General features: G+C 52.9%; 1 protein-coding gene across 6 annotated transcripts in view; it reads left to right on the forward strand.

Moving 5' to 3' along the window:
* The window catches only part of SYNC (syncoilin, intermediate filament protein), a 23,947-nt gene continuing 5,898 nt past the window's right edge, over positions 1-18,049 (forward strand). For 2 of the 6 annotated variants that reach the window (XM_047728803.1, XM_047728805.1), the window contains exons 1-2: positions 1-150; positions 13,111-14,263. In XM_047728803.1, coding sequence (XP_047584759.1) covers positions 32-150; positions 13,111-14,263 — 1,272 coding nt within the window. In that variant the 5' untranslated portion in view covers positions 1-31. Of the gene's footprint in view, positions 151-6,456; positions 6,583-6,602; positions 6,907-13,110; positions 14,264-18,049 lie in introns of those variants that run through there. The other 4 variants (XM_047728808.1, XM_047728804.1, XM_047728807.1 and 1 more) reach the window with 4 other exon arrangements.

The following is an 18,049-nucleotide window of genomic DNA, read 5'->3' on the forward strand; positions in this document are numbered from 1 at the left end:
GCTGCCCGAGCCTCGGCTCACTCAGCTATAAATGGGGTGGTGGTCTCCCAAGATTGGATTGGCAAGGGAATTAAGGGGAAAAAAGCCCCAAGCCAGCTCACCCCTTGCTGGAGCCTCTCTGATTCTGCTGCTTCCGGGGGGATTCTGCACTTGAGTTTCTGGTAGTGTGGGCCGCTCTTAGGTTTCCTGCTGCTCCCAGAGTCCTGGCAGCCCCACCCAGCCCTGGCGGTAGGAGGGCCTGGTTGGTGGGCAGGTGGCAGGGGTAGAGAGGGGTCAGGGAGAGACAGCCAGACCCTGGGGAGCCATCAGTCTGATGGGGAAATCCAGCTCAGCCTTGCCCCTGGAGTACCCAGCTTAGACCCATTCTGACCTTGGATCCCCAAGGCCAGTTAGTGGGGGAGATAAAGGCCTTGCCCCAAGGATTCTGAGTCTGATATGGGAGACTATTCCAAGAGCGCTGAGGCTGGTGGGGAAGAGAGTCCCCTGGCCCAGCCCCCCAAACTAGTTGGGGGAATATAACACTTCCCTTGGCATTCCCAGGCTGATGGGAACAGTTGGCCAGCCCCTGAGGGACGACAGGGCAGATAAGGAGACACAACACTGTTCTCAGGGACCTCGAGTCACAAAAGAAGAGAGTAAATGCATACCTAGGACACAAAGGTCCATAAACACACAGAAGCAGAAATGAGCAAGGGATGAATTCAGCCTTTTGCATGTGACTCTCTGCGACTGTGTGTGCGTGTGACCCTGTGTGTGACGTGCCTCTGAGTGTGTGCTTCTGTTTCTGTGACTGTGCATATGCCCCAGGGCAGAGGCTGCTGAGGTGGCTCTGGGAGCGGAGCAGGCTGGGTCCGTCGCTCATTCACAGGACACGCGTTTACTGAGCGTGCACTTTGTGCCTGTCACTGGGCTGGGCCCTGTGACACCACGGAGCCCTCAGTAGGGTGTGGCTCCTGCTTTCAAGGCACCACTGTGTAATGGGGCTGGATGAAGCCCTTAAACAAGAAATTCCCTTTATGCTGTGACCTATTTAGAGGAAGTACAGGAACGTAGGAACGTAGGGGAAGGCGATGTCCTAGAAGATGGGATATTTAAGCTGTGCCCTGAGTAACAGGCTTTAGGTCTGGGAAAGGGTGTGCAGGTAGAGGGAACAGCATATGCAAAGGCTACCGACCTGGGGAGAGAGACCTGAGGACAGTTTTTTTTGGGAAGAGGTAACTGCAGGGGTTTTAGAAGAGATAGGCAGGCAAGAGGCAGGTCCTAGCTTCAGGGTGAGGGGTAGGGTTGGCTGTAGTGGGAAGAGTTTGGAGTTTTCTGGTCAGAGCCTGCACCTGGGGACCGAAGGACAGTGTCCCCAGGAGCCTGGGGGTCTGAAGGTGACGGAGCAACTCCATCGAGGACAGGAGAGGCTCCTGGGTGGTGGGTTGAGAGATGAGCTCCTAGAGGGGCTTCTGGGCTGTGTTGGGGGAGAGAGAGAGCGAGCGCCAGGGAGGCCGGGGGAGCCTGGGAAAAGACCCCAGTGAATTCTCAGTCTGGAAGGGGGATGTGACAACAGCTCTCTCACAGGGTAGAGGTAAGGATTACAGTAAGTACACTTTCCCAAGTCGCTCTCAGTGAGCTCTCCAGAAGCTCACTTGTTGCAAGAACTATATTGTCCTACTTTCCCTTTTAAAGCTGAGGAAGCGGATTCAGAGAGGGCCAAGGTTGCAGAGCGCAGCGTGAGAGTGAGCGGGCTGGAGTGGATTGGACCCTGGTCTGAGTCTAAACCTGGCTGCTTCCCTTGAGTCCCACAGCCTCCAGCAAGCGAACACGCCTCTTGAGTTGGTCACTGCTGGCTCCCGGTGGATCTGATGCTATAACTATTATTACTGTTTATTACTAATTATGACTGTGATGCCGAAGACATCGTTGGTCCAGCTGGGGTTCAGACGTCCCTGCCGCCCGTGTGCCTTCCTCCCCCAGGAACTCCGGGCCCAAGCGGCCCCGCGCGGCGACGGTGGGAACAGCCACCCCCCAGGAGCGGGGTCTGTGTGGTGGCGCCCCCTGGAGGCATCTGTCGGAATTGTCTCAAGAACCCCACCGTCCAACGCTGGGTCCTCCGCGGGCGCTTAGCACCCCTGCGGGCCAAAAAACCCCCAGACAGCGGCCATGGCAGGCAGGGAGGGAGGAGGAAATAAAGAGGAGAACATTTATTAAACCACTCTTGTATACTGGGCAAGGTGCTGGGCATTCCCTCTGCATTTTCTGGTGGGACAGCCACTCATCCTCATTTCCCAGCGGTGGAAGCTGAGGTTCAGAGAAGTTAAAACAGCCCAGCCATGCAGAACTGGATTTGAACCCAAGTCTGCACCATGCCTGGGCCCCTCCTAGGTAGGTGTGAAGAGGAAAAGGCCACCAGACACTCACTAGACTATAAGATAAGCCTCGGGGACGCCTGGGTGGCTCAGTTGTTGGGTGTCTGCCTTCGGCTCAGGTCATGGTCTCAGAGTCCTGGGATCGAGTCCCACATCGGGCTCCCTGCTCAGTAGGGAGCCTGCTGCTCCCCCTGTTTGTGTGCTCACTCCCTCTCATTCATAAATAAATAAATAGATAGATAAATAAATTATCTTTTAGAATGCATCAGGTACTTGACAATGCTTTCTATGTTCCCAGTTCATCCTCACAACAAACCTAGGAGGTTAAAAGTGTCATCTGATTTTACTGAGAACAATGAGGTAGAGTGCCCTCCCTAAGGTCACAAGGTGACTAATCACAGAGGGAGTTTTAGCTTGGATTTGTACCCTGGCTCCCTTGAAGCAGCGGGCTCTTCCTATCCTCCTTCTGCCTCTAGATGGGAGCTCTTGGCACACAGAAACGCAGCAGAATGGCCTCTACCTGCACCAGTAATAATGAGGAATGTGCTACCCTCAGCGTTTGGAGCAAGTTCACTCAACTCACTCATGTGCTGAACCTCACATTTGATTGCTTTTCACAACAATCCTGTGAAGAGGGTGTTAATTGCCTACTTCATGGACAGGGAACTGAGGATCCAGGAGGTTGGCTTCCCAAGGTCTCACAGGGAATGCTCTGGAATAAGACAGAGGCTGCTCCTGAGGCTCCCCTTGCTGTGCAGCCCTCTCTACTTCCAAAATCATCCCTCTGCCAGTCATCCCTGGCATTCCTCCCTGCTCAGCCCCCTCCCTGCCCCCTTCTCTTGGCCAAGGTAACTACAGGCAGAAGCTTGAGTAAGGGGAGCTAAGAGGAACCTCTTGGGTTGGGTTCCTGCCTGGAGTGGTGGCCAGGAGAGTGCTGTTCATCAAGGATGGGATTTCGACCAGTTCACAACTTTCCCAATTTTGATTTTGGTGTCAATTTAGAAAAAAGTTCTTCCTGAATTCTCTGCCGAGGGCTCATTTTCCCATGGTTTAGTTCTTTTTTTTTTTTTTTTTTTTTAAGATTCTATTTATTTATTTCACAGAGACAGTGAGAGCTGGAACACAAGCAGGGGCAGTGGGAGAGGGAGAAGCAAGCTCCCCGCTGAGTAGGGAGCCTGCACCCTGGGATCATGACCTGAGCCGAAGGCAGACGCTTAATGACTGAGCCACCCAGGCACACACACCCCCCCCCTTGGTTTAGTTCTTAACCTTAGGGATCTCAGCAGGAAAGAGGGAACACAAAGCATGATCCAGGAGATGGTTTAATGAAGGAACTATTCACAGAGGTGTGGCAGGAGCAGTGAAGCACCCTGGGGCTCACAACAGTGGAATGGAATCATGGCCCCAGGGACCTGAACGGCCAGGGTAGGGAACCTTGTTAATGAACCTGGAGGGAGTTGGACCCATGGGTGCAGGGGTCCTACAAGGGCTATGGCTTTCCGTGGAGGAACCTAGTAACTGCCAACATCACAGGGGGAGGCGGGTGGTAGAAATAACTCAGTCTAACTCCGCTCCTTCACGCTGATCTCCTGTCAGGGTCTTCTATTGGCCAGACCCTACCGGAAACTATAAGGCAAGGGGCCCAGATGAGACTCTCGGCAGGGGTTAGCCTCAGCTCGGGCAGCAGAGCAGAGAAGCCTGGAGAGTGGAGGTCCGGCAAAGAACAGCCAGCCCAGGGCCTGCTCTGCTCTTCTGGACGTGGCTTTGTGGAGGCGCCCGAGAGACAGAATGGCTATGCTGGCCTTAGGACGAACACCTCACCCTTCTGCCTCCTTCCGGGTCCAGGTTCCCTTGTCTGTGAGGGTGTCCCTATCCGGGAGTTCATCTCTCCCATCCCTGGCTTCCCCAATTCGCACTGTCTACATCGCTCAGCTCCTGACTGAGCATTATTCCGTGCGAGCGATTGTCTCCCCCACAACAGCTCTTGCCTCCTCTACACTGCGAGCTCTTTGCAAACAGCAGCCTGGGCCAAATAGGGCTAATCACCCGACGTGGGCCTTGCACAGGCCTAGGGCCACTGTTTGCCAAGGGAACAGAGTCGTGTCCTCACCCACCTCGCTCTGCCTCGGTAGACATGATCTGAGCACATGTGAATACCTATTTCCCCAAGTACACGGGGGCTCTGTGGTGGTGGCGGCGAGCAGGGCGGGCTTGGCGCAAAGTGGGCCTCAGATGTTGGGACGATTGGCCTAGTTAGGACCTTTCTTCTTTCTCTCATTCATTCAATAACCTTTATTTATTTACTTATTTAGTTATTTATTTATCTATCTGAGATCCAATTATGTGCCAGGCCCTGCGCAGGGCGCTGGGGACACAGCAGTGAACAAGACACGCCAAGTCCCTGCTCTCACAGGGCCTCATTCTAGCGGGGACAGCAGACTAGGAGGGAATGGAAGACCAACGGTGTGATCGCAGACCGTGATAAGTGCTGTCCCGAAAATAAACAGTACATGGATGGACATTTATGCCCGGGGCAGGGGACGTGAGGGAAAGGTTTTCTGAGGAGATGCCACGTCAGCTGAGACCCAGAAAGGGTAGCAACTGGGATGCGAAATGCTGGAAAGGGTATTCCAGGCAGAGGGAAGAGCGAAAACTAAGGTGTGGAGGCACAAGCGCTTTTGGGACCCTGGGAGATTCCGAGTTGCAGCTTTAAGGAGGCCTCAGGGGAGGTCAAAGGGGGTGAGGGGTTGGTCTTGGGGACAGCCCAGTGGCCAGCTCCTGGGCTGGGGGGTGGAAGGGGAAGAGATAGCTCTTCTCAATGCCACCCTTGCCTCCTGTTGCCTAGCACCCACAGCAAACAGTGCTGCTGGCAGGCTTGCCCTTTCTCCCTTAGCAGCTCTCTGACTGGCAGCAGCTGTCAAATGACCAGCAGCTGAGGCTTTGCCAACCTCCTCCCCTGGAATATTTTAGGGGTAAGTCAGAAAATGACCAGCCGCCTCCTTAAAACCCAGCTTTTTCTCCTGCATGCCTTACAAGGGTGTACTTGGCTACACTGGGTGTTAATCTCCCAGCCCCAGCATTAAACAGAGAGATATAAATACACAGCCCCAGGCGGCACACTCAGACACACTGACTGATGCTGCCGTGTGCAGACCCCAGTCACAGAGGACACTCCAGGCGTGGGCTTGTGAGCACCCACTCCCGTATCACAGGCGGGAGCCCTGGTCCCTCACAGGCACACGGTTACTCGCAGGCCCATGTATAGTCCACAACCACCCATCACCACACATAATAACCACTCTCTAGCCCCCAGATTATACAAGCACACAACCACACACAGTACCCCCACCCCCCGTTGTCCCAGAGTTACACACAGGCATGCACTCACATTCTCCCCCTACACACACACACACACACACACACACACCCATGTAGTGTTCACACAGCCTCCAGTGGGCACACTGATCGCAACACACAACCCACATAAGCTCAACACAGCGGTACCACTGCCTCCCACCACCCCACTCCCTCCCCTCCACCCCTCCCCCACCCCCCTCGGGTACTCAAGGCCTCTCTGATTAAACACACATCCAGCCCCTCGCTCTTTACAGTGCGGAGAGAGCATTCTTCTGTGATTGAGTCAAAGACCTCCCCAGACGGAGGGGTTAAGTGGAAAAAGGCATCAGAAGGAGAATGCCCGAGGCCCATGTCTGGGATGGGGCCGGCAGCTTCTGGCTTAGGGAGAAAGACATCAGTGTTGAAATTTGACCCTGACTCTAATGGTCTAAGGCCTTGGGGGAGGGGGCATGCCTTGGAGGGGACAAAAGCGGGGCTGGGTCGGGGTGACAGGTGGCGCAGGAGGAGAGACTCCAGGAAATCTCGCAGCATGGGGGTGGCCCTCGGTGTTAAATCTGGACTCGACCTTATAGGCTTAAACCCATAGCCCTTCCCTAACACCGGCAACAGGCTTCCGACTGTCCCCAAACGCACGGGGTGTGGCCGTGACCCCGCCCCCCCCCCAGCCCTTAGGACAGCTGCGGGGGACAGGGCGCTCCGGCCTCTCCCCCCATACACACCCCTGAGCGCGCTGGAGTGCTGGGTGCCTCTCAGTCCCCCAGCTCCCGAGCCCTGCCCCCGCCGGCCGGGCGGGGGAAGTGCTCTCCGGGGGCCGCAGAGCCACCCTACCCCCCCCCCCCCGCCCCCGCAACTGGACTCTTGGAAAGAAAGGGTGAGAGAAAGAAGGTTCGGGAAGATCTCGGGGCCTGCCGGTTTGGGAGACGCCGGTCGGCCACCCCCCACCCCTGCCCCCGCCCCAGGCCGCACGGCCTGCACGCTCCTCCCGCGGGCGGGGAGCTGGGGCCAAGTGGGCGCGCCCGGCCCGGGGCGGGCGGGATCTGGTGTCGGCGGCAGCTGCCAGTGCGGCGGGCGCGGGCGCGGAGCAAGCGGCCCGCGGGGCGGGCTATTAATAACGCGGCCGCCCAGCTCGGGGTCGCGCAGCCATGGCAAGCCCGGAGCCCCGGCACGGCGGGGACGGCGCAGCCCAGGCCGCGAGGTAGGACAGTGCAGGGCCCGCGTGGCCGTCCCGTGGGGGAGGGGGCGCTGGATGAGCCCCCCACCCCACCCCACCCCACCCCCGCTAGCACCTTCTGTCCTGGCTGGGGGTGGTGGGCCAGCCGGGGTGTGGCCCTGGCATCGGGCGGAGCCACCGGCCGAGGGGAGACCGGGGAGGCCCGGGGTCCCCGCACCTTCGTTTGTCCGTGGCTTTTTATAGTGCCCACTGCTCCTCCTGGGGCTGGGTGAGAAGAAACCCTTTCGGACTGGTGGGCATCAATCATCAAATGCCACTGGGCCAGACTGGCTGAGGACGCTCGCTCCCCGCTTTCCTTGATACCTCACCCCAAATGCAACTGGAGATGGAGGCCTCCGGTTGCTGAATTCGCTGTGTGGAAGGGACTTGGTGCAAGGCTGGGCGGCTGCCAGCTGGGAGTTAGGAGTCTGTTCTGGCGGCTCCCTCTCTCCTGTTTGAGGCCTGGGATGGGGGTGAGGTCGGGGTGGGGAGGGTCGCCCCTCCCAGACCAGTAGGGGGGTCCTGGCAGCGGCCTGGGGGCCCTGGAGGGGAGGCCCTCCCCCAGTCATCCACACTGCCCCATAACCACTGCTCAGGGGGAAAGGGCCTGTGGCTCAGGGATTTGGGGCCAATATGGAGGATTTCTGCCCCAGGTCCAACTATAGCCCTGAGAAGGTAGAGGTCCAAATACACACGCCGTGCCCTCCTTCAGTGTCCCACACAGCACCCAGCGGAGTGTGGTTTTACCCATACAATCACCTGTATTGCTGTGTACACATTCAGGTTCACACACAGGCAGATACACACCAACTCCTGCCCGCACTGTGCCACAGACACTCCTGGCCACGGCACTGATGCAGAGCTGGGAGCCTTTGGAGTTTTCTAGGACCCTCAGGGGCTGGCAGGGGCAGGCTGCTTGGGGTCTAAGGAAGCCTGAGGTCAAGGGTCCCAGCTGAGTGGGCTCCTCAGGCCTTAAGCCTCCGCCCATACTCTCTCCTTTTCCCCAGCTCCTTAGAGAGAGGCAGCTAGCTGAGTGAGGGCAGCGTCTAGCAGTGGCCAGGCGCTGGGGTGGGGGGGTGAGGGAGGCAACCACAGTGCATGGGGTAACAGTGCTGCCTAGGAGTCAGGGGGATGGGGTTCCATGTCCGGCCAGGCCACTTGACCTTGGGCAAGTTTCCTCTTTGGATCCCAGCGGGCTTCTGCCTGCCTTCCATCTACAGAGCCCCACCCTGGGGTCCACAGGGAATGAAAACTACTTGTCCTTAGGAAATAGACTCTCAGGGGACACGCCACACTCACTGCTATAACACAGAGCATTAGGTGCAAAGATGAGCTGCACACAGAGGGCCTTGAGAACAGGATAATGGCTTGTCTGCGAAATACTTCGCAGGAGAGACGCAGTTTGAGCAGGGCTCCAAGGATGAGTAGACACATACAAGCAGGTAAATAAGTCTATTTTGATCGGTAAGCTCCATTAGACCTGCTGTAGCTGTTGCACCTGTTTTGTTTTGTTTTGTTTTAAATATTTTATTTATTTATTTGACAGAGAGAGACACAGCGAGAGAGGGAACACAAGCAGGGAAAGTGGGAGAAGGAGAAGTAGGCTTCTTGCTGAGCAGGGAGCCAGATGCGTGGCTCAGTCCCCGGACCCTGGGATCATGACCTGAGCCAAAGCAGATGCTTAAGGACTGAGCCACCCAGGCGCCCCTGTTGCACCTGTTTTAGAACTCGTGCCTGTTCTGGGAACAGAGGGGTCAACGGGAGCTCCGTCCAGCCTTGGAGCTGGATGCCATCTTTTCCAGGCTCCGCCACTCACTCACAAGTGGTGGAACTTTGAGTGAGTGCTTTGCTTGGGGCTTCGGTTTCCTCATGTACAAAATGGAGGTAAAAGATGAGCATCACTTACATGACTATTTGTGTGAAAGACTTGGAATCCTGCCTTGAGCGCCGTTCCATCATTCCAGGGGCGATCACTCAGCAGGAGCATGCGGGGGCTGTCTGCTAGGAAAGTGGGGGCTCTTCTGAGGATCGAATGGGGGGCTGGCTGGCTAAGCAGGTGCAGCATTCCGGGCACCTAGGAGCGCTACCTTTCCAGGTAGCACAGGACTGTTCGCTAATGAGATGATGTACAACGCGCTGTATTTTCTCAGCTGGATCTGTTAGACACAGTGGGCTAGGAGTAGGAGGTGTGAAAGTGTTAGTGCATATTCTGGATTGTCAAGCACGGGGTGGGCGGTGGGGAGTAGAGTGAGTTGAGGCTGCGAAGGTATGTTGGGGCCACATCATTAAGGGCTTTGAATCGATGCTGGGCAGTGGGTTGTGTGTGCGTGAAGTGGGGCGGCAAGGCTATGTTCGAGCAAGCTGTGGCACTGTAGAGAATGGATTGGCGTGAGAAGGAAGAAAGCCCGTTGGAAGGTGGGCATGGGAGTGCCAGCATGCGAGGGGATGACTTGGAGTAGGGCCCTGGCAAGGGGATGAGGAGGGGACAGAGACTGGAGACTTTCTGAGATCAGTTAGTTCTCAGCGAGTTGGCTCTGTGAGGGAGGGAAAGAGCTGCTTAAGGATTCTTTTTTTTTTTTAAGTTTTTATTTATTTGACAGAGAGAGAGATCACAAGTAGGCAGAGAGACAGGCAGAGAGAGGGGGGAAGCGGGCTCTCTGCTGAGCAGAGAGCCCGATGCGGGACTCGATCCCAGAACCCTGAGATCATGACCTGAGCCGAAGGCAGAGGCTTAACTCACTGAGCCACCCAGGCACCCTGCTTAAGGATTCTTTGCCTCACCCACCTGCTGTATGAGGCTGTGCTTCTCTGTGCTGGAGAATACGAGGGGAGCGAGCCCGGGGAGCTGGGTAGCTTGAGATACCAGGTGACACCAGGTGAAGAGATCTAAACAACACCCTGAGTGATGGGGACAAACCAGGTGACGCTTGGGGCTGTCTCCAAGCTTCAGGTTTCAGCGCAGGTGCTGGGTTCTGGGAAGCCAGTGACGTCGGGGGCCTGGTGAAGTCACACTGGTGGTTTCCCAAGGACCACCGTGAGACACAGAATGGGAAGACAAGGATTCCTGGGGTGCTAGAGAGGAGGACAGAATACACAACGATTTAGAAGAAATCTGGGGGCGCCTGGGTGGTGTAGTCGGTTAAGCATCTGACTCTTGATTTCAGCTCAGGTCATGATCTCATGGTTGTGAGATTGAGCCCCGCGTCGGTCTCAGTGCTCAGCGTGGATTCTGCTTGAGAGTCTCTCTCTCCCTCTGCCTCTGTTCCTCTCCCTACTTGCCCAGTGCTCTCTCTCTCTCTCTCTCAAAATAAATAGATCAAATCTTAGAATAAAAATAATCTGTAGTGGGAACTTGGAGCTAAGATATAGAGCTTAAAACCTGGACATAAGTAGGCTTGTCTTTTATTTTAAGATTTTATTTTTAAGTAATCTTTAAAGATTTTAGTATTTATTTGTCAGAAAGAGAGAGCACGCACGAGCAGGGGGAGCATAGGCAGAGGGAGAAGCAGGCTCCCTGTTGAGTAAGGAGCCCAATTTGGGACTCGATCCCAGGACCTCAGGATCGTGACCTGAGCCAAAGGCAGATGCTTAACTGACTGAGCCACTTAGACACCCCACAAGTAGGCTTTTTCAAGACAGAGAAATTATTATTATTTTTTTAAAAGATTTTATTTATTTGACAGACAGATCACAAGTAGGCAGAGAGAGAGAAGGGAGGAAGCAGGCTCCCTGCTGAGCAGAGAGCCCGATGCAGGGCTCAATCCCAGGACCCTGGGATCATGACCTGAGCCGAAGGCAGAGGCTTTAACCCACTGAGCCACCCAGGCGCCCCAAGACAGAGAAATTATTTGATACAGGGGCTTTTCATTTATACATTATAGCTAAGGTAGCTTTCTTGAAAACTATACTCAAATTTAGACTGTCTTCTAACTGGTGCCCATGGGGTATCTGAGTTCCCTTGAGCAAACTACTTAATCTCTTTAAACTTCATTTTCACGGGGCGCCTGAGTGGCTCAGTGGGTTAAAGCCTCTGCCTTCGGCTCAGGTCATGGTCCCAGGGTCCTGGGATTGAGCCCCGCATCGGGCTCTCTGCTCAGCGGGGAGCCTGCTTCCACCTCTCTCTCTCTCTGCCTGCCTCTCTGCCTACTTGTGATCTCTGTCTGTCAAATAAATAAGTGAAATCTAAAAACAAAAAAAAAAACAAAAAAAAAAAACAACAAAAAAAAAACTTCATTTTCCCGATCTGTAAAATGGGTAAATAAATACAATTACCTCATACAAATGTTATGAGGATTAACTGAGTTGATAAACATAAACCATTCAGAACACAGCCTGGCACATGTAAGACTTTCATAAGTGTCATTTATTGTTGTTATTTCCATGGTATTTTATATTTTCAAAGAATTGCTTAGAGATCCAAGGTAGGTAAAATGCAGTTGAAACAGGAAGGACCAAAGCCATCTAAAGGCCAAAGAAACAGGAGGCTATTCTGTAAGAGGCACTGGTTAAGCTAGCAGGGAGCCGACAGCTGGGTTAAGGAGCTTCTCAGCCAGAATCACAGAATCTGAATTCAAGAGTCTTTGACGGGGGCGCCTGGGTGGCTCAGTTGTTGGGCGACTGCCTTCCACCCTAGGTCATGATCCCAAGGTCCTGGGATCGAGCCCCACATGGGGCTCCCTGCTTGTCAGGGAGACTGCTTCTCCCTCTCCCACTCCCCGTGCTTATGTTCCCTCTCTCGCTGTGTCTGTCAAAAATAAATAAATAAATAAAATCTTAAAAAAAAAAAAAAAAGAATCTTTGACAGACCAGAGGAGTGGCCAATCCTAACAAGATGAAATTTTGTTTCATTTTGTTCTGTTTTGTTTTGGAGTGCGTGGGGGTGGGGGGGTGCAGGGGAGGTTAGAAGGGGCAGAGGGAGAGAGAGAGACAATCTCAAGCAGGCTCCATGCCCAGAGAAGAGCCCGACGGGGGTGGGGCTCAATCCCACAACCCTGAGATCATGACCTGAGCCAAAATCAAGAGTCAGATGCCTAACCGACTGAGCCACCCTGATGCCCCAAGAAGATGAATGAAGTTTTACAGGAACAAGAGAGTGATTTAAAAGCACTTGGTGTGGAAAAGTCGTGTGTGTGTGTGTGTGTGTGTGTGTGTGTGTGTGTGTGTGTGTGAAGACTTCTTAAGGCTTTTAGTCAAACTCAGTATTTGCCAACAATATGATAGAGCTGTTCTATACTGGCCTTTAGCAATAGGAGTATAGTGTCCAGAGATTCACTGCTCAGAACACACCCGGGTGCTGTTTCCAAAACCCATCACCAAGGGACAGCGACAATTTGGAGCCTAGTCAAAAGGAAGTGACCCAAATGAGGAGGGCACTGGACATTTTGGCATGCATGGAATAATCAAAAGATGTTCGTTTTCTTTAGGTGTCTAAAGAACTTACATGGGAAAGGAGGTAGGTTTGTCTTGATTCTAGAAAGAGGAATCAAGCCTAGGTAAAAATTGCAGACAAGCATTGCCTGGGTGGCGCAGTTGGTTAAATGTTTGACTCTTGGTTTCTGCTTTGGGTGTGACTATAGGGTTGAAGATCAAGATCGAGCCCGAGTTGGGCTCTGGGCTCCGCATGGAGTCTGCTTGAGTTTCTCTCTCCTCCTTCTGTTCCTCCCACCATCTTCACTATCTCTCTAAAACAAATAAATCTTTTTTTTTTTTTTTTTTTTTTTTTTTTTGCTAAAGACCATTTATTTGACAGAGAGCACAAGCAGGGGGAGCAGCAGGCAGAGGGAGCAGGGAGCCTGACAAGGGGGCTTAATCCCAGGACCCTGGGATCATGACCTGAGCTGAAGGCAGGTCATGCTTAACCGACTAAACCAGCCAGGCGCCCCTAAAATAAATTAAAAAAAAAATCGCAGAGAAGGTTTTACTTCAGCACTAGAATTTTCTTATGATAGTGGAACAAATAGTGGTGGCTCAGGTGTGAGTTTCCTGGCCTTGAAGGTCTAAACACTGACATCACAGGGGTGTTGTCGGGGGACCTGAACTATGCGTGTAGGGGGACAGACTGATGGGAGGGAGCAGACAAGTGCTCTCTGAGATGTGGGAACCCGGATATGGATATAACCCTAATGGTTGCCGTTGCCAACCATCCTGGGATGGTGGCTGTCCTCTCACTTTAAGTCATTTCTCTTGCAGGGAAACAAGAGTAGAAGCCACTTCTCCTCTTGAAGGGGAGAGCTTGGAATCCCCCCATGAGGCCAGGACTCTGGACCCAGAAGTGACTCTGTCTTTGAAGGGGACCTTGAACTTAGAGGACATTCTCTACCTGGGGGACACAGGTGACCTTGATGAGCTAGACGAGATACTGTGTGTGGAAGAGACGGAGCAGCCTGAGGAGACCCTGTACATTGAGGAGACCAGGCAGCCAGGTGAGGCCCTGCACGAGGACGAGCCTGTGAAGCCAGAGGAGATCCTCCATGTGGAAGAGCCCGCGAAGCCGGAAAAGAGCGCAAGCCCAGAGCAGACCGGTGATGGGGGAGAGACCGTCACGAGCGAGGAGAAACCCTGCCCTGAGGAGGGCCTCAGCGCCGGGCTGAGTCCCAGCACTGAGAGCCTGAGCATAGAGGACCTGGAACTGCTGGAGCAGCGTTTCCAGCAGTGCGTGCAAGCCGTGGCCCAGCTGGAAGAGGAGCGGGACCAGCTCATCCACGAGCTGGTGCTGCTCCGGGAACCGGCCCTGCAGGAGGTGCAGCGGGTCCATGAGGACATCCAGGCGGCCTACAAGCGGCACGCCCAAGCCGAGCTGGAGAGGGACGGGCTGAGGGAGGAGATCCGGCTGGTCAAGCAGAGGCTCTTCAAGGTGACCAAGGAGTGTGTGGCCTACCAGTACCAGCTGGAGTGCCGCCGGCAGGACGTGGCCCAGTTCGCCGAGCTGCGGGAGGCGCTGACCGCCCGGGCGGCCCAGCTCTCCGAGGAACTGGCCGGGCTCCGCGAGGGCTACCAGAAGCAGAAGGAGCAGTTACGGCAACAGCTGGAAGCGCCGCCAAGCCAGAGCGACGGGCACTTTCTGCAGGAGAGCCGGCGGCTCTCTGCCCAGTTTGAGAACCTCATGGCCGAGAGCCGCCAGGGCCTGGAGGAGGAGTACGAGCCTCAGCTGCTGCGCCTCCTGGAGAGGAAGGAGGCGGCGGCCAAAGCCCTCCAGAAGACCCAGGAGGAGATCCAGGAGATGAAGGAGGCCCTGAGACCCCTGCAGGCAGAGGCCCGGCAGCTGCAGCTGCAGAACAGGAACCTGGAGGACCAGATCACGCTCGTGAGGCAGAAGCGGGACGAGGAGGTGCAGCAATACCGGGTAGGCCCCCCGGGCACCCCGAGAAGTGCAGCCTGTTAGCCCAGGGCAGGAACCGATGACCCGATCAGTGGCCTTGCAGGCGCTCGGAAGGCTCCTCTCCCGCAGGGGATGTATGGCTTCCTCCCCTGGGCGGCCCCTCCCTTCCCTGCTCCATCCAGTCTTCACTGCGCTCAGGCAGGCCCGGGCTAGGGGCTGGAAGCTGTCTGCACCCCTAGTGCGTGCAGCACCCCGACACTCAGTCCTCTCGTTAATATTCCGAGTCAAGTATTGGCGCTTTCAAAGATGAGACAGGCTCAGTGCGCTGGTCTGACCCTGATATTCCAGTGCACTTCCCGCCTAATGGCATCGGGCTTGGGTAGAGAGAGCAGGAGGGGCGGAGGCTAGGCGGGATGTTCCTTCTCTCCCTCCCTCTGTACTCCCCCCCCCCCACCCCCGGGTCCTACCTGTCCTAACTCTGCCTGAAGCTTCCCAGTTGTAAAACTGGGATGAGGGACACTTGGCGGGCTCTGTTTGGTAGGGCACACGACTCTCCATCTCAAGGTTGTGAGTTTGAGCCCTACACTGGGTATAGAGATTTCTTTTCTTTTTTTTTTTTTTTAAGATTTTATTTATTTATTTGCAGACAGACATTACAAGTAGGCAGAGAGAGGAGGAAGCAGGCTCCCCACAGAGCAGAGAGCCCGATGCGGGATCCCAGGATCCCAGGACCCTGGGATCATGACCGGAGCCAAAGGCAGAGGCTTTAACCCACTGAGCCACCCAGGCGCCCCGGTATAGAGATTTCTTAAAAACACACACAACTGGGATGAAATCTATAAAGCTCTATTCCTCATTTTCTTTTTTGTGCGTTGTCGCCATTTCACTTGCATTTGAGTTACTTCTGATTAAGTCTGAATCAGTTCTTTTTTTTTTTTTTTTAAGATTTTACTTATTTGCTTGTCAGAGAGACTGAGAGAGAGAGCACGCACAAGCAGGGGGAGCTGCAGGCAGAGGGAGAAGTAGGCTCTCTACTGACCGGATGTGGGACTCCATCCCAGCACTCTGGGATCATGACCTGAGCTGAACGCAGATGCCTAGCCGACTGAGCCACCCAGGCGCCCCCAATCTCTTTATAGACAGAGTGGGATATAAACACTAAGTTGAAAACACAATTTTGTCTGTCTCTCCCACAGACTGTGAGCTTTCAGAAGGGAGTATGGTTTACTTATTTCTGACACTCCAGCTCAGAGGACACATCAGTTTAATGCTGATGTAAGCATCACTGACCACTGTGAAAGCCCCTCAGAGCAGTATTTTCATCTTTTGAAACACACATTCCTTTGGATAAACTTAAAAAGCTTACGTCCCTCCAGAGATTCTGATACATCCTACAAGGAACAGATCCTCTGTTGAAAATGGCTGCATTCACGTCATTCAAGATTTTGTCATGCTTTCTGTAGCTTGTATTATGACAACAATGGGGTTTTTGGTCCTAATAGTGAATATATGGTGTACGACCCTCAATCCCCTCCCCCACTGCTTTTTTATTGGTTCACAATCTAGTGAAAGAGTTTTATTTATTTATTTTTTAATAAATACTATCCTTAACAGCTTATACTCACACAGACATTAATATTTGTAACCCGGGGGGAGAAAGTAGCATGTGGGATTTAAGAGAGGTGAAGATGAGAGTGTTATAGGATAATGAAATTATTTTAGTCATCGGTTAAGTCACAGAACACTTCATAGAAGAACAGGTGTTATTTGAGTTGGGTATTGAAGTTTAGGCAAGATCTAGACCAGTGCTGTCCAAAAGAAGTAGGCAAGCCACATACAGAATTTTAAACTTTCTAGTAGCCACATTGAAACAGTAAGAAATAGGTGAAAGTAATTTTGATATATTTAACACAAGATATGCAAAATATATAGTGACTTGGCTCCATGTGAGAGGTGAAAAACTGAAAGCTGGGGTGCCAGAGTGGCTCAGGTCATGATCCTGGGGTCCTGGGATTGAGCTCCCTGTCAGGCTCCTTGCTCAGTGGGGAGTCTGCTTCTCCCTCTGCCCCTCCCCCCCACTCATGTACGTATATATATGTGTGTGTGTCTCCCCCTCTCTCTAATAAATAAATAAAATCTTAAAAAACAAACAAACCCAAAAACCTGAAAGGTGATTTGAACTGCAAAGGCAGGTTGGGTAGTCTGAAATCCAGAGTAGGGAATGTGGATTTCCTTCAGCAGACGGCTGTATCAGTAAAGGTATTTGATTTAAGGGAGTAACAAGACTGCCTCTCTGCTTTTAGAAAAAGTACTGGTGGCAGTGTGCAAAAATGGGCCGAAGACCTAGAAGCTAGGGGACTAATGAGGAAGCTATGATAGGTAAGAGTAAAAAATGGTAGTGGGAATACGAGGAAGGGGACGGATTCAAGAACAAATGCAGGATAAATGTGGCCACCAACTAAAGAGGGTAGAGGTGAGAAGTCACCAGGGGTGTTGAGACCTCAGGCAAGGCCAACTGGGACAGTGGAGCCATCAACAAGGAATCCTCTGGGGGTGCTTTTTTGTTCTTTAAAGATTTGAGAGAGAGTGTATGAGCAGGGAGAGGAGCAGAGGGAGAGGGACAAACAGACTCTGTGCTGAGTGCAGAGCCAGACTCGGGGTTCGATCTCGCAACCCTGAGATCATCACCTGAGCCAAAACCAAGAATCAGGCACCCAACCCAACCGACTGAGCCACCCAGGCGCCCCCTCTGGGGGAGTTTTCTGACACAAAATGAGGGTTGTACAATTTCCCACCCTCCCCCACCCTCCTACGGTGATTTTCATCTCTGAACTGGGTTTGTTTCAGATCTGATGGTCAGTGCAGCTTCCCAAAAATCATTTTATGAAAAACACTCTTGATGAAATGTCTCCTACTGCTGTACCATAAAGTGGGAATCAAGGTCTAAGTGAGCAAATTCTTCTTTCTGAAATGGCTTCCCGGACTGCCAAAGTTCACTTACGGCACTGGACTACTTTTCAAGGGTACCCTTCACTCTTGTGGTTGTAAACTTTGCCTCTTTCATTGCCATTATCTGTTCATTCAACAAATACTTTCTTAATGCCTACTTACCATGTGGCAGGCAGTGAGCTAGGTACTGGCAGAAGAGAGGAGATGAGAAATGGGGGCGGGGATATATAGTTTATAGTCAGTATTTATAGTCCAGGAAGGATACTGGATAAAATGAATACATTTCATAAAATCTAAGACACTTGATTTTCTTTTTTAAGATTTTACTTATTTGAGAGAGAGAGAGAGAGCGCAGGAGGAAGAGTGTGGGTGGGGGGCAAAGGGAAGAGAAGCAGGCTCCCCACTGAGCAGGGAGCCCCATGTGGGACCTGATCCCAGGACCCTGAGATCACGACCTGAGCTGAAGGCAGATGCTTAACTGACCAACTAGGCCACCCAGGCGCCCCTAAGACACTTGATTTTAAGATGCACCCTGACCTGAGATGTTAAAATGTGAAAGTCTTAGAATGAATGAAATTAATATTCTTCAATCTAATAAATACAGTGATAGTTGTAGGAATAAGGCATTGTACCAGTGAAGTAGATATAATTACTCCTGCCTGGGGAAGCACAGGGGAAATTTCATGATTAACAATAGCTGGCATGTATTTTTATTTCTTTACATGTATTAATTCATTTACTCCTCACCTGTCTGTGACATAGGTATGAATTAGTCATTGGTCACCAGAAAAATGAGAAGAGATGAGACAGAGAAATTAAGTCATTTGTTCAGGGTTATATGGCTAGGAAGTGATGGAAGGA

The sequence above is a fragment of the Lutra lutra genome, chromosome 4 (genome assembly GCF_902655055.1).
Source record: "Lutra lutra chromosome 4, mLutLut1.2, whole genome shotgun sequence".
In the NCBI taxonomy this organism is placed as follows: Eukaryota; Metazoa; Chordata; class Mammalia; order Carnivora; family Mustelidae; genus Lutra; species Lutra lutra.